General features: G+C 40.1%; 1 protein-coding gene across 2 annotated transcripts in view; it reads left to right on the top strand.

The window, feature by feature from the left end:
- LOC101166500 (adenylate cyclase type 1) overlaps positions 1–14,753 on the top strand; it is a 38,613-nt gene that overhangs the window by 7,691 nt on the left and 16,169 nt on the right. For both annotated transcript variants that reach the window (XM_023964981.2, XM_023964980.2), the window contains exon 4: positions 8,050–8,161. In XM_023964981.2, the coding sequence (XP_023820749.1) occupies positions 8,050–8,161 (112 nt within the window). The remainder of the gene's footprint in view (positions 1–8,049; positions 8,162–14,753) is intronic.

The following is a 14,753-nucleotide window of genomic DNA, read 5'->3' as shown; positions in this document are numbered from 1 at the left end:
ATTGACTTGGCATCAGCACATTCGCAGCCCACGCTACTTCCCCGGAAGGGCTCATCTCAAGTTAACCCTTGAGCTGGCACATTTGCTGCTGTCTTTGGCTGTGTGATTGAATTGACATCACATTTGCCAGAATAGCAGTATCTCCAGAGAGAGAGAGAGAGAGAGAGAGAAGAAATTAGCATAACTGGGGAAATAATAACTCTCTTCATATAATTGCCGCTAAGGAGGAAATGATAAAAGAGTGAGGGAGAGCAGGAGAGAGTGTTAAAAGCCTGTATCTGTGTGTATGGAGGGAGCTTTGTAAAGTTATATTCACCACATGATTAGGTTTTTATCTGTTCTGTTCCACTGAATTTCAGCGCTACTGTACATTATACAAGTTTACTGAAAGGAAGCAAATACTCTGGAGCTGGAAGGATGTTTTGACCAAGTTTGTCAAGATGTCCTTTAACGAGTTTATCACTTTTGTGTCAAAAAAATATTGCTAAACCCTAAATTGAAGGCCAATGCCTAGGTAAAATTCAAAGGTCGTAAAGTTTATTTGCCTGTTAGACTGTTTGACGAAAAGTTGACCTTTTGGTCTAAAGTGCTTCTGTTGAACGTAACAGAAAATCTGTGCTCTTAAAGACCCACTCCTATGAAAATTATGATTCCAATGTTTTTAACAGGTTCTTGTGGCATTCCTTTTGAGGATGAATGACATATATAGGGACGATTAAGCTTAAAATTCATTTATGAGTATTTCTTTGGTCAAATTGTTGTGATTTGATCAAAATTCACAACTCAGAGGTTTTTTGCTTATGAACTTCTGCAGCAATTACGTCCTAGAAAATGATGTAGGTTTTATTGCTTTGCCTAAAAATGGCATCATCACAATTAAAAGACCACTGGGAACACTTTTAAAGTAGATCAAAAGGTCATCGGAGTGGGACTTCAAGCACAATTCTTTGAGAATGTACCGTATTTTCCGGACTATAAGTCGCACCGGAGTATAAGTCGCACCAGCCCAAAAATGCATTATAAAGTAGAAAAAAACACATATAAGTCGCACTGGACTATAAGTCGCATTTTAACTTTCACAACCTTAAATGACACAATCATAGCAGACTGTTTATCTAATAATTTCACAGTAATTTTTTCTCAAACTTATTTATTTATTCTTTTCATGAAGCATCATTGGCCAACTAATACTCTGTTTTCATCCTGTATTTGTAGAAACAGTTGTCATTTCTATTGCATTCTGAATCTATGAAATCATTGGAAAATAGAATATTATGTTGTTAGCCTTCAAGATCTTACTGTAAAAAAAAGTTTGCTGATTCTCTGAGTCACTTAACATACTCTTAACACTTAACATACCTCATACATCAAATTGACCCAGGAACATCATCTCTGTTCCTCACAAATGAACATAACAGGAGGGTTAACAATGTATTTATTTCAATTTATTTCTAATATAAGTCGCTGCGGAGTATAAGTCGCACCCCTTGCCAAACTAGGAAAAAAAGGGCGACTTATAGTCCGGAAAATACGGTATTCAATATTTTGGCATACAAGAAGAAAAACACTCAGTGTTCATGCAGAGCATGTTTTTTTAGGACTAAAATTCAACATTTACTTTTATTTACGTGCATCTAATAAGACGTTATTTAAAAAAAAGTTAGCTACCCAATTTTAAAATCCACTTTACACAACAACATACACTTTAAAAAACAAGACATTATTATTTTGAGACTTTCTTATTTTCCTTAAATTTCAATAATAAATTCTTGTAAATGTTCTTTCCTGAGCCAATAATATGACTCAAAAACTAGAAATCCAGACCTTTCAGGACTATTTCCTGTACCGCACTGTTTATTATACTTGAAGCACAGTCAGATGTGGGGCTCTCAGCAGTAATTTCTCTAATCTACAGTCTCCAGAAAGATCTAAAATTGTCAGCAGGAAACATCTATGAGAAAACACAAGGAAGGCAGCTGGCCCACATCACATGCTCAGACTCAGCCTTCGGCAGACCCTGTTTTCCTGAGCGTTCTTCAAAAGCAGGGCTCTGAAATATGTAGGATTGACATTTAGAAGTCAAAAGCAAAATTTGTTCTCTTAAAATAAACTGTTGAGATTCTTCTTTCCTTCCGTCTTTGCTGCACTTCAGTTCCACACTGATGTCTGTATTATATAAGAACTAATGTAGGTTTTCTTCTTTAAAGCAGTTTGGATCAAAATGCAAATTCAGAAGAAAACGCCTTCTATGGAAAATACTTTTGGTTCTTTTTCTTGTCTTTTGGGATTTGCAGGGTTGGTTTTAAAGTATCAAACAACTAAAGTATTGAAATAATGGCTGATTCCAGTAAAATATACAACACTGAGATGCTAAATTGTGCCACATTTAGGTCAAATAGTGAATTAGGATTGATAAGTTTTTCAATTTTCTATACAGTATTTATGTGACTGTAATTTAAAAACTTAACATGAACCTTGGTTTCCAAGCTATAATGTCTCTTTGAGAGTTTTAGTGGGTTGTTTACAGGAAAATTGCAATAAAGTTTTAAATCCCTGTCATCCACAGATGGCAGACAGTTGAAATATTTAACACAAATGGAATAACTGTTCCTCACGACGATGACATCTGCGAGAGAACAAAGTGACATTTAGCAGCTCTCTCTTAGAGATCCAGCACTCTGTCACTCTGTGAAAACTCACATGATAGCAACAGTCTGCCATCAGAACAAGACCTGGACACGTGCGACTTGTTCGGGACAGTTGGATGACTAATCCCCTTCACACCGTCCACGGCTACCAGTATTTGTGTTAAATCTTTCATGAGAAAACTTTCTTTCCTGTCTGAATGAAGGGCTGAAATATGCACAGGGACACAAACATTTGGAGTAACTTATCTACCAAAACATGAAGCCAAATGGGAGAGTATGTAGCTTAAATCTCTCAGAAGTGATACATTTGTGTGTACTAAATCTTACAGTTGATTTCATTGTGTGTTAATGGATTGAAATTGTTTAAAAAAAGGAAGTAAAACGTGTATATTGAGAATAATTCTTTGCTAGATGTGAAAAGAGAACACAGTTTGAATCACAACAGTTTGAATAAAGAAATACTCAGAAATGCAATTTTAAGCTTAATTTAAAGAAAATGTGTCCTCCATCATCAGAGATATCCCACAGGAACATTTAAAAAACACTAAAAACACCATATTTAATCGAGTGGGTCTTTAAATATGCCATATGTGAATGACATGTACATTTGTGCATAGAAGTATTCAAACAATTGCCACTTTTGTTTTTTTAGAATTCTTCTGACCAGAAAAGTTGTCAAAATTGATCGCATCAGCCTCTGTCCAGTATTCCTGATTCATTTTGCTCTGATACTTAAAAGTCCTGTCAAGGCAGGACTTGGTCATGCGGGCGTCCACATATCAAAGATGGAACAGATAAATTGCTGCATGTTTTTATTATTGCACAACCTGGTAAACAGCTTCCTAAAAGACTGCAGAGGACCAGTTTTCAGCATCCATCAGTCAAAGAACAATAGTTGACGTCATCCACTGATAAGATCAGCAGTGCTTGTTTTTCATCATTTCAGCTTTGATAAAACCCCTAAGTCCAAGAATGAGCATGTGCTGGTTTTCTTAAGAAGCAGAGGCTTTGCAGTATCAGTTCAGGCCCTGTCAGTCATATATGTAGCCTGTCATGAGGGAACACTTGTTCACCTGGAGATTGTGACAGCACCTTGATGGTTGCATTATGTCTCAGAATGGCTCCTCTGCAGCTCCTAACAGGACATGTCTCTGAAGGCCATGAGAATACTCCTTCTACTATTTTGAGTTGCTCTTCTGGACGGTGCTGGAAGACAGTAAGAGACTGGAGCAGCCTTTTTATCTCTTATACTTTTTTCTTGGCCAACCAGTCATTTATAGACCCATTCCAATGAAAATGGTGTTTTTAACATGTTCTTGTAGGGTTTTTTTTCTCATAAATTGAGTTTAAAATAGCATTTCTGAGTATTTCTTTATTCAAATCATTGTGAAACAGGAGTAGACAAAAAAAATGCGGTTGGAAAAAGCTTGCAGCAGTTACATAGGTGCTACAATTTGCGGGCCACAAGTTCCCTGCTTTACTCCATTCTGATGCATCCACTTGCAGACAAATGGATCCATGTGCGCCTTCGTTTTCCTCGCCCGAGCAGGCATCTGGCTCAAAACTGTATGGCTGGATAGCTCTAATATTGCTCACCATGTTTTGTATCGGCAATGTCAGGTTGGGTTTGTGAGGGGCTACAAGCTAGCGGGAGAGAGTGTAAGGTGTTAAAGATGTTAAAGGCTTAATCTGCACAACTCAGAGGCGAATTTCTAATGAACTACGGCCGCTCTACAGGATCTATGTCCTAGAAAACGACACAGGTTTATTTTATTTATAATTAAACGACCACTGGGATCTAATCTAATCTAGCCACAGGGGTTGCAAGCCAGTAACTTCTGTGCCGGTCCCAAGCCCGGATAAATAGAGAGGGTTGCGTCAGGAAGGGCATCCGGCGTAAAAAATTGCCAAAATAACCATGCGAATCATCCACAACACTTTAGACATACCGGATCGGTCGAGGCCCGGGTTAACAACGACCGCCACCGATGCTGTTAACCTACAGGGTGTCGGTGGAAATTTGACTACTGTTGGTGGAAGAAAGAGGGGAGGCAGAAGGGTCCGTGGCCAGAGAGAGAAGGGAAAAGGCAGGAACATAGGTTTGAGAATAGGGACTCTTAACGTTGGCACAATGACAGGGAAAGGCAGAGAGCTGGCAGACATGATGGAGAGAAGGAAGGTAGATGTACTGTGTGTGCAGGAGACAAGGTGGAAGGGCAGCAAGGCACGTAGTATTGGAGGAGGATACAAACTGTTCTATCATGGTGTTGATAGGAAGAGAAACGGGGTAGGAGTGATTCTGAAGGGGGAGTTTGTAAACAGTGTTCTAGAGGTGAAAAGAGTCTCAGACAGGATGATGAGCCTAAAGTTAGAAATTGAAGGGGTGATGGTGAATGTAGTCAGTGGGTATGCGCCACAGGTTGGCTGTGAGTTAGAAGTGAAGGAGAGATTCTGGAGTGAGTTGGATGAGGTCATAGAGAGTTTTCCCAGAGGAGAGAGAGTTGTTATTGGAGCAGACTTTAATGGGCATGTTGGTGAGGGCAACAGAGGTGATGAGGAGGTGATGGGCAGGTTTGGTGTGAAGGAAAGGAATCTGGAGGGACAGATGGTGGTGGACTTTGCGAAGAGGATGGAAATGGCTGTAGTCAACACTTACTTCCAGAAGAGAGAGGAACATAGAGTGACATACAGAAGTGGAGGTAGGAGTACTCAGGTGGACTACATCCTATGTAGACGAGGTCATTTGAGAGAGGTTAATGACTGCAAAGTGGTGGTAGGAGAGAGTGTAGCCAGACAGCACCGCATGGTGGTGTGTAAGATGACTCTGGAGGTCAGGAAGAAGAAGAGAGGGAAAACAGAAAAGAAGACCAAGTGGTGGAAGCTACAGAATGAAGAAACTTGTGAGGAATTTAGGCAGAAGTTGAGACAGGTCCTGGGTGGTCAGGATGAGCTTCCAGAGGACTGGGAAACTACAGCAGAGATTATCAGGGAAACAGGTAGGAAGGTGCTAGGTGTGTCATCTGGAAAGAGGAAAGACGGTAAAGAGACTTGGTGGTGGAATGAGGAAGTACAGGAATGCGTCCAGAGGAAGAGGTTGGCTAAAAGGAAGTGGGATGTAGAAAGGACTGAGGAAGGTAGACAGGAGTACAAGGAAGCGCAGCGTAAAGTGAAGAGAGAGGTGGCAAAGGCCAAACAGAAAGCTTACGATGAGCTATATGACAGGTTAGACACAAAGGAAGGAGAGAAGGACTTGTACAGGCTAGCCAGACAGAGAGACAGAGATGGGAAGGACGTGCAACAGATAAGGGTGATTAAGGACAGAGATGGAAAGGTGCTAACAACCCAAGAGAGTGTACAGAAAAGATGGAAGGAGTATTTTGAGGAGCTGATGAACGAGGAAAATGACAGGGAAAGAAGGGAGGAAGATGTGGTTGTTGTGGAGCAGGAAGTAGCAGAGATTGGAAAGGATGAGGTTAGGAAGGCTCTGAAAAGGATGAAGAGCGGAAAGGCCGTTGGTCCTGATGACGTACCTGTGGAGGTATGGAAGTGCCTAGGAGAGACAGCAGTGGAATTTCTAACAAGGGTGTTCAATAGGATTTTAGAGAGTGAGAAGATGCCTGAGGAATGGAGGACAAGCGTTCTGGTCCCAATCTTTAAGAACAAGGGTGACACGCAGAACGGCAGCAACTATAGAGGAATAAAGTTGATGAGCCACACAATGAAGCTGTGGGAAAGAGTAGTGGAAGCCAGGCTTAGGAAGAAGGTGGAGATTTGTGAGCAGCAGTATGGTTTCATGCCCCGTAAGAGCACCACTGATGCCATTTTTGCTTTGAGAATGTTGATGGAAAAGTACAGAGAAGGTCAGAAGGAGCTGCATTGTGTGTTCGTAGATTTAGAGAAGGCGTATGACAGGGTGCCGAGGGAGGAGCTGTGGTACTGTATGAGGTCGTCTGGAGTGGCAGAAAAGTATGTCAGAGTAGTTCAGGACATGTATGAGAGAAGTATGACGGTGGTGAGATGTGCTGTAGGTCAGACATAGGGGTTCAAGGTGGAGGTGGGACTACACCAAGGATCAGCTTTGAGTCCTTTTTTGTTTGCTATGCTGATGGACAGGCTGACAGACGAGGTAAGACAGGAATCTCCCTGGACAATGATGTTTGCGGATGACATTGTAATTTGCAGTGAGAGTAGAGAGCAGGTGGAGGAACAGCTAGAGAGGTGGAGGTTTGCTCTGGAAAGAAGAGGTATGAAGGTCAGTCGTAGTAAGACAGAATACATGTGTCTGAACGAGAGGGATCAAGGTAGAAGCGTTAGGTTACAGGGGACTGAGGTGAAGAAGGTGCAGGAGTTTAAGTACTTGGGGTCAACAGTTCAGTGTGATGGGGATTGTGGAAAAGAGGTGAAGAGGCGAGTGCAGGCAGGTTGGAGCGGTTGGAGGAAAGTGTCAGGAGTGTTGTGTGACAGAAGAGTGCCAGCAAGACTCAAAGGAAAGGTGTACAAGACAGTGGTGAGACCAGCTCTGCTCTATGGGTTAGAGACGGTAGCAGTGAGACAGAGACAAGAGGCTGAGATGGAGGTAGCGGAGATGAAGATGTTGAGGTTCTCCTTAGGAGTGACCAGGTTAGACAGGATAAGGAACGAGTACATCAGAGGGACGGCTCATGTTGCCTGTGTCAGCGACAAAGTCAGAGAAGCCAGACTGAGATGGTTTGGACATGTCCAGAGGAGGGATAGTGGATATATTGGTAGAAGGATGTTGGAGATGGAGCTGCCTGGCAGGAGGGCAAGAGGACGGCCAAAGAGGAGATACATGGATGTCTTAACAGAGGACATGAAGTTGGCTAATGTTAGGGTAGAAGATGTCCATGATAGAGTGAGGTGGAAAAGGATGATTCGCTGTGGCGACCCCTGATGGGAAAAGCCGAAAGAGAAAGAAGAAACGACCACTGGGAAACGCTTTTATAAAAGATCAAAAGATCATCGGAGTGAGACTAAGTTTAATTAGCTTTGGATTTTTTCTGAAATTATGTTGGAATAAATGTGGGAGCCGGTTTAGCTCGTGCTGGTTTGCGGCGCTTTCCATCCGTGAAACCAGGGTTCGACTCCGGGCTGCTTCCTGTTCCCTTCTCTACTTCTGTGCCAGTCCCAAGCCCGGTTGCTTTGAGAGGGTTGCGTCAGGAAAGGCGTCCGGCGTAAAACATTGCCAAGTTTACCATGCGACTCGTTCGCTGTGGCAACCCCTGATGGGAAAAGCCGAAGGAGAAACAACAAAATGTTGGAATTAATGAAATATTATCGTGACAAAAACACTCAAGCTAATCAGATAAGAAGCTCAGCGATTGATTTTCTTCTAACAGTGTGCTCCATGAGGAATTTGACCCGAATGTCTTCTTTCTTTCAGTATCTTGTTTGCAGACATCGTTGGTTTCACCAGCCTGGCTTCTCAGTGCACAGCGCAGGAACTCGTTAAGCTGTTAAATGAGCTTTTTGGAAAGTTTGATGAGCTCGCCACGGTGAGTCTATTTCTTTTCATATCCCTCATTTAAAGCCACTGTTAGCATTCAAAGCGTCTCTCGTTGCACTGCTTAGTCTAAACTCTGACACACAAGGAATGTGTGTGTCTGTGTGTGTGTTGCATTGAATGCTTGTAGCTTCCGAATAACGTCAGTGAATATTGGAAGCCCATATGATGTTTAATATAATTATCTAGTGCTTCTTTTGAGGAAGAGTTGACAGACATCTTTAATCTGAACCAGATTTACCCACAGCTAAACCTCGTCTCCTCTCTTGTTGTGTGAATGAACCGGGCGAGGGGATTGCAGAGTTGTACTCATCCCCAGTTGCTCTTGGTATGCTTGTGAAAAAGATTTTAGCTCTCCCATCTGTCAATATTTCTCTTCGCATGACTTCGGGACTGAAAGCCGCTCAGCTTCCGCTGTGAGTTTTGCTGCTATAGTTAATCTATTTGCTTTCTAATGTGGCAATTTCAGTGCCAGAGTTGCAAAACCAACATTTTCTAATTGATTTATTCAAGTTTTTGACAGTTTTATACTTGCACTGTACAAAAAACCCAGCAGGATGTGAACTTTGATTGAAATATAAACTTTTTTGTGTAAACACAGAGACATTAGTGGTAGACTGTTAAACCTTTACTTCCAAAAACACAGAAAATGCTGCACATCGATTCATTTGATTTATAAAACAGATTTAAGTAAAGTAAAAACTGTTCAATAACTTAACAAGCAATTCTTTGCTTATGCACATTTTATAGTAAAAAGGTATTCATTCCTTGTAGAAAAGCAGAATTTGTTATGTCAAGCGTAGGGATTATTTTTTGCACGCACCAATGAATTTTTATGAACTTTGAATGTTAAAAAAAGAATTGGACCTTAAACAGCTTAAGAAATGTGTCCCAAAGCTTGAGTCCAAGAGACACCAAAGCAGACGCTCTGATGTGTGTGTTTTAAGAATTTCAAAATTCATTTCTCCTACTGAACTGTGGAAAAATATATCGCAAAGGTGCAGACTTACTGTGTGAAAACCATGCCATTACATTTCATGGCCTCAAAACAAGTTTTAAAATCCCACTCTGGTCATCCTTTGAGCTTTTTTAAAAGCATTTCTAGTGCTCTTTTAATTATCATTATACTGTTTTTAGCCAAAATAAAAAATCTTGTCATTTTCAAGGCTGAATCTGAATTGCTTCCCTACCCCTTCGGCTTCTCCCTACCTCGACTTTTACACCTCCAAATGGAGGGATATTGAAAAGATAATGTCTTTAAATCCGGGCGTTACTACCATTGGATGATGCCATCAGTAGCTGCTGGTCATCTAGTTAGCGTGTAGCTACCAGCGCTCAGAAAATACATAACAACATCAGTTTTATAACTTTAAAAAGTCACGTAAAACCCAAACTTTAACACTTACATTTCAGTGTAAACTGCCGTGCTTCTGAGCACACCCACTTGAAGAAATGCGTTTCTCCTCTGCGCCGCAGATCACCTGACCGGCTATGGCAGAACCCAAAGCAATTCAGTTACGGCCATAGTTTCTGCAGAGCAGCAGTCGTTTATTTGAAAATTGCCTCTGAGTTGTAGGTGGGACTGTTGACACTGCTGCTGAGAGCTCTTTGTTTACACAGTCTCTTGCTAGCTTACAACCTTCACACCCCAACTTAACAATACGGGTGCAACAAAAATGGCGAGCAATATTGGAGCGCCCCAGCAGGGAGCTTGTTTTCTGTCAAAAATGAGCTCCTATTCGAACAGTATTTTTGTCCGCTCCTGATTCACAACAATTTGAGAAAAGAAATACTCAGAAATGCAATTTTGAACTTAATTTTCTTTGTACCTGTGAAAACACAATTTTTATCGCAGTGGATCTTTAAGATTTCCTTGCAGCTGACAGATGGCCTGAATAAATGTGAAGGGACTATTTTCAGAATGAGCAGAGAGGATCTAATGGCCAAATCCTCTGAAAAAAACAAATTTTGTTATGTATTTTCCCTTTTTATTCATTTCTTTTTTGAGTTTTTTGAGCAGTTTAACTTAGAGTCACCTTCATTTTAGTAACAGTGAGAGGTCATATCATCGACACACTGCAGGGTGGGTCACTTTTAAAGCTTCCAGGTATGTTCATACACCTCTCCACTGTGTCTTTAAATTCCTGATCCACTTGAAAAAGCTTTAACTAGATCAATAAATGTGCCATGAAGCGTTGCTTGCTTTTTCAGGACATTTAGGGGTGCAGAAGTCACAAATGTGTTTTTTTCCAAACTTGACTTACTGGAATTTATTAGCATGAACAAGAAGATTATTGAGCCTTAACAAGAACCGACAGATGTTACTTTAGGTGTTCTCTTCTTTAAAGTGGGTAGCATTTAAGGTGAAAGGGATGTTACCCATTTGACCCCCCCCAAAAAGGATGTTTTTTGTGAATTTGGCTTACATATGATTGTTTGTGCCACATCCCCAACCACGTGTAATCTGGCTTGCATTACTTACAGTAGGCACACGCCCTTGTCAAATCCGCAAATCCACAACAGGATTACAACTAACCTTTTTTCCTTCTACAGAAGGTTTCACTTAACCCAGACGGGAGTTTCTATTTTTATTCTGTTTGTTTACAGGATCAAATTTAGAGCTAAGTAACGAAGAATAATGCCATTTATTGGCTTGTCTTTGTGGTGCCGCTGATATTTATCCTAAACCCAAACTCAACAATATATTCTACCTGTGTCTTAATGTCATAGACACTATGTTAAATGCTTGCTTGGAGCGTAATATTGATTTAAAAGGTCGTCTCCAGCCATGAAACCAGTCATTAAATGTTCCAGTCTTGCCCTGACCCAAAGCCCGCTTGTTCGGATTTATTCTGGCAGGTAGGGGCAACGCCGGTGATTCATGGCTGGGGTCACTGTGGGCACGAAGGCTCCCTTTTGCCCCATACGAAGAGCGAGTGGTGCCACATGGCCACTGGGCATCATCTCATTATACCATTCCAGCACCATCCCCACACCACCTGTCCACTCTTTGGACTTGTCAGGCTGCATGGGAAGAGGGCCAGGAACACAGTGTTCTCCAAAAGTGCTGTTGATTTTTCAGACCAAGACTCCTCGCTTTTTCCCTCGTTCAATTTTTTAACAAGAATAAATGTGAACCATGCCTTTTCTGCAGGCTTTCTCACTCTGTCTCCCTTCCTTTTTAAAACACACGCAGCCACACAGGCTCTGTCGTTTCTAAAATTGACTCTACATGGGTCTATAAATGGAATCTGGACAATGATTGGGTGTTTCAGCTTTGATTTCAGGTGATTGTTTTCAAACCTAATCCGTTAGGTCAACTCTTTGGAGATGAGAGTATGAACTTAACATATAAAACCTGTCCACTGTCCTTCTATGTGTGCTTTCAGATTACTGTAGCGAGGATAAATGAGAAGCAGGCTGTTTGTGGATTACCTTAGGCTTCCTGTTATCTTTTCTTTGGGGCTTTAGGGCCAAAGGAGAATGTAAGTTTGTTACTGACTCATCACACCAGCTCTTACCTGTGTGGGAACGTCAGCTTTACATAACAGGTGACCCCTATTTTTCTTGTGATTCTACCTTTCAAGCCTGATTTGATGCAAGTGTTTTATGATGTTAGTGACATCTGGCCTGAAGGGAGGTAATAAAAGTTAATAGAGCTTTCTGGTTCAAATTGTATAAAAGGACCCTCATTATAGAAATTGTCTGTATTTGTTATTTAAAAGATTACCCCTTAATTTAGAGACTCCAACAAGTATTTGCTTTTTCTGAGATAGTAAAGGCAAAGGCAGTTGTGTTGCGTAAAAAACTAAAAGTTGATTAAAAATAAACAAAATTAAAGGCACAAACAGCTTTTTATGGCCCACAGGCGCTACCTGCCCCGTGTTGAGTTTTTTTATCAACCACGCATACATTCCTAATATGTTCATATTGTTTCATTTAGCTTGAGCCAACGATTCATGTATTAAATTTTCACAATATTCTATTAGAACCGCCTCTTTTGCGAGCTCGCCTCCCTAATGCCATTCATGACCTACAACTTCTAAAACCAACATTTCTTCCCAAGTAGCTTCTCAATGATGGTTGAGGAGTTTGGAGGCAATTGATCGAAATCCCTCAGAGGATTTAAAATTTGTAGCTGGTACTAAAGGTGATTTTTTTTTTTTTATTCACGATGATGACATCCTCCTGAGGTCAAAGGTCACTGAAACTTTGGTTGTGGTTGTAAACTTAACATAGTGATATGTGGGAGTTTTTCCTTACCGCGAAGGGGGGTCTAAGGGCAGGGATGCCAGTATAGCTTAGTCAGTTTGTTAGTTCATTTTAGTATTTTCCTATTGAACTCTTTGTATTCGTGATCCTTTTGAGTTCATGTTTTACTTCGAAGCCCATCGAGACGACTGTTGTTGTGATTTTGGGCTATACAAATAAAATTGAATTGAATTGAATTGAATGTGTGAGAAATTTTGTCAAGATTGCTCAGACAAGTCACTTTTTCCTGTATTGTGGGAAAAAGTGAAAATTGACAAATTTCACACTTTGCCACAATATGGCCACCAAGCTTCAGGTCCTGGGGCCATCCCATAATAATTGTAACACTTCCTTTTGACATCCCAGACACGTGTTTTGGTATCGTTAGTGGACGTTGAACAATTATTATTTTCTAGCCTCATGGGAGATTTTGTCCCGTTCATTTTTTCCGATGGTTTCTACCACTGTGAAGTCATTACATTTTTGGGGAGGAGTCATTCACTTTGTCCAAAATTCCTTTTCATCTGGTACTAAGTGAGTTTTTGAGAATGTGGCGGGGGGCAAAGTTTTGCTCAAAGACGCAGTAAGAAAGAAGAATTGCGAAAACAATTTGGTCCTTCAGTCCAGGGCAAAATAAAAAAAAACTATTCTTGTGCTTAATTAGTCGTAGAAACAAAATAAAGAAACTAACCCAAATCTCTGAATGAGACAAGCTACATTTAAACTAATGATAGAAAGAGTATTTTTAACCGACTGACTTTAAAACTGTAATTTTAGGCCCTTATACAATTCATTTTTTGGGTTAAAATGAAGTCAAATAAATGTGATTAAGCAGGCAGAGAGGACGCTTACAAACTGTTCATCAACATGGTGGTGGATATCAAGTGATTTTTCTGCTCTGGAGAGATGAAATAGGAGGAATATTACTTTCACAAAGACTGTGTCTGTGCTTTTATTACAAAGTAGATAAGTAGGAGGGAATCCGGGGGGATGTGAGAATGACATGTTAACACATTTGAATCTGCAGTTCTTATATTAAACTGAGGCACTGTCTTTAAAAAAATCAACAAAAAGACCAACTGCAGCATTTAATAAGCCAGTGTTACAAGTACGCTTATCTGTTGCAGTTGTCTTTTTTTGATTCATGAAGTTACATTTTTGAGCAAGTTTTTAAATAGTATATAAAAATATAACGTTTATACCCCAATATTCCTATCTTATTCTTAATATTTTGGGGAAAAAACAGTGTTGAGAAAAAGATATTTCAGCTTGTGAATATCTTATCTGCAATGACGATACAAATCAAAAAAGTTGTCGGAGTACTGGTCATATTTTATCTTTGGTTTTATAATTCCATCCCCCCTGAAATCAGCCTCATGTTCCCTGTTCAGACATTTTATTACCAATTTAATAAATCAATTAATTGTAGTTGTGCTAACAGTGTGTTTGTTTTCACTTTTTGTGTGAAAAGAGTTCATGCTCCAACAATCCTTGCTGCCAGACAATTGTGAATCCTCTGCAAGCTGTTGGTTTAGAATAAGAACTTATTCAAAATGCACGTCATTAAACCAAAATAAATATGCTAAAAAGAGGGATCTTCTGCTGTGTAAATTGAAATGTTTGTGAATTAAAGTTTAACTTTATTGCTGCCCAGGTTAAACTGATTGCAACCATAACTGGATTACAAAGTGGGTGTATGTTACAATGTTGTGGAAAAAGTAAAACAACAAACATAAATTCTACTGTATTTGTACAGAGCAACTTACAAGAAAAGAGCAATGGGGCGGTAGTTTGGCACACGTTGCCCAAAGTCACCTTTTTTCTGTGATTTTTAAATTCTCAACAGCATCTTGTGCCCATGGCTTTTTAAAGGAATGTGACCTTCAAATCCTCCCGAAAATGGACTTCTTACAACACATTAAAAAAAGACAGAACTGTAAAAAATGGAGGTGAGACAGGTAACACAGCTTTTAAACAAGAACTTAATGTAATAAACAAACGCAAATAAGACAAAAAGCTAAATCTGAACAAAAAACAAAAACCTGAAGCACTACACAAGAAAAACCTAAAAAAAAGACACCATTAAAGACCCACTTCAATCATCTTTTGATCTATTTTAAGTGTTCCAAGTGGTATTTTTAATTATGTTTATGCGGTTTTTCACCAAAATCAAAAAACTTTTGTTTTCTGCGACGTAGTTTCTCATTAGAAATTCAACTCTGAGTTGTGGGCATGATTGTTGGTGTGGAGCAACCCCCCCCCCCCCCCCCCCTTCCCCTCTGTGTTGTTTAATATGAAAAATACAAATGAATGCAAATTTGATCTTAATTTTC

The sequence above is a fragment of the Oryzias latipes genome, chromosome 17 (genome assembly GCF_053564925.1).
Source record: "Oryzias latipes strain Hd-rR chromosome 17, Olatipes_Hd-rR_3.1".
Lineage (NCBI taxonomy): Eukaryota > Metazoa > Chordata > Actinopteri > Beloniformes > Adrianichthyidae > Oryzias > Oryzias latipes.
The sequence above is the reverse complement of the archived record's forward strand: the minus strand, read 5'-3'. Positions and strand labels throughout refer to the sequence as shown.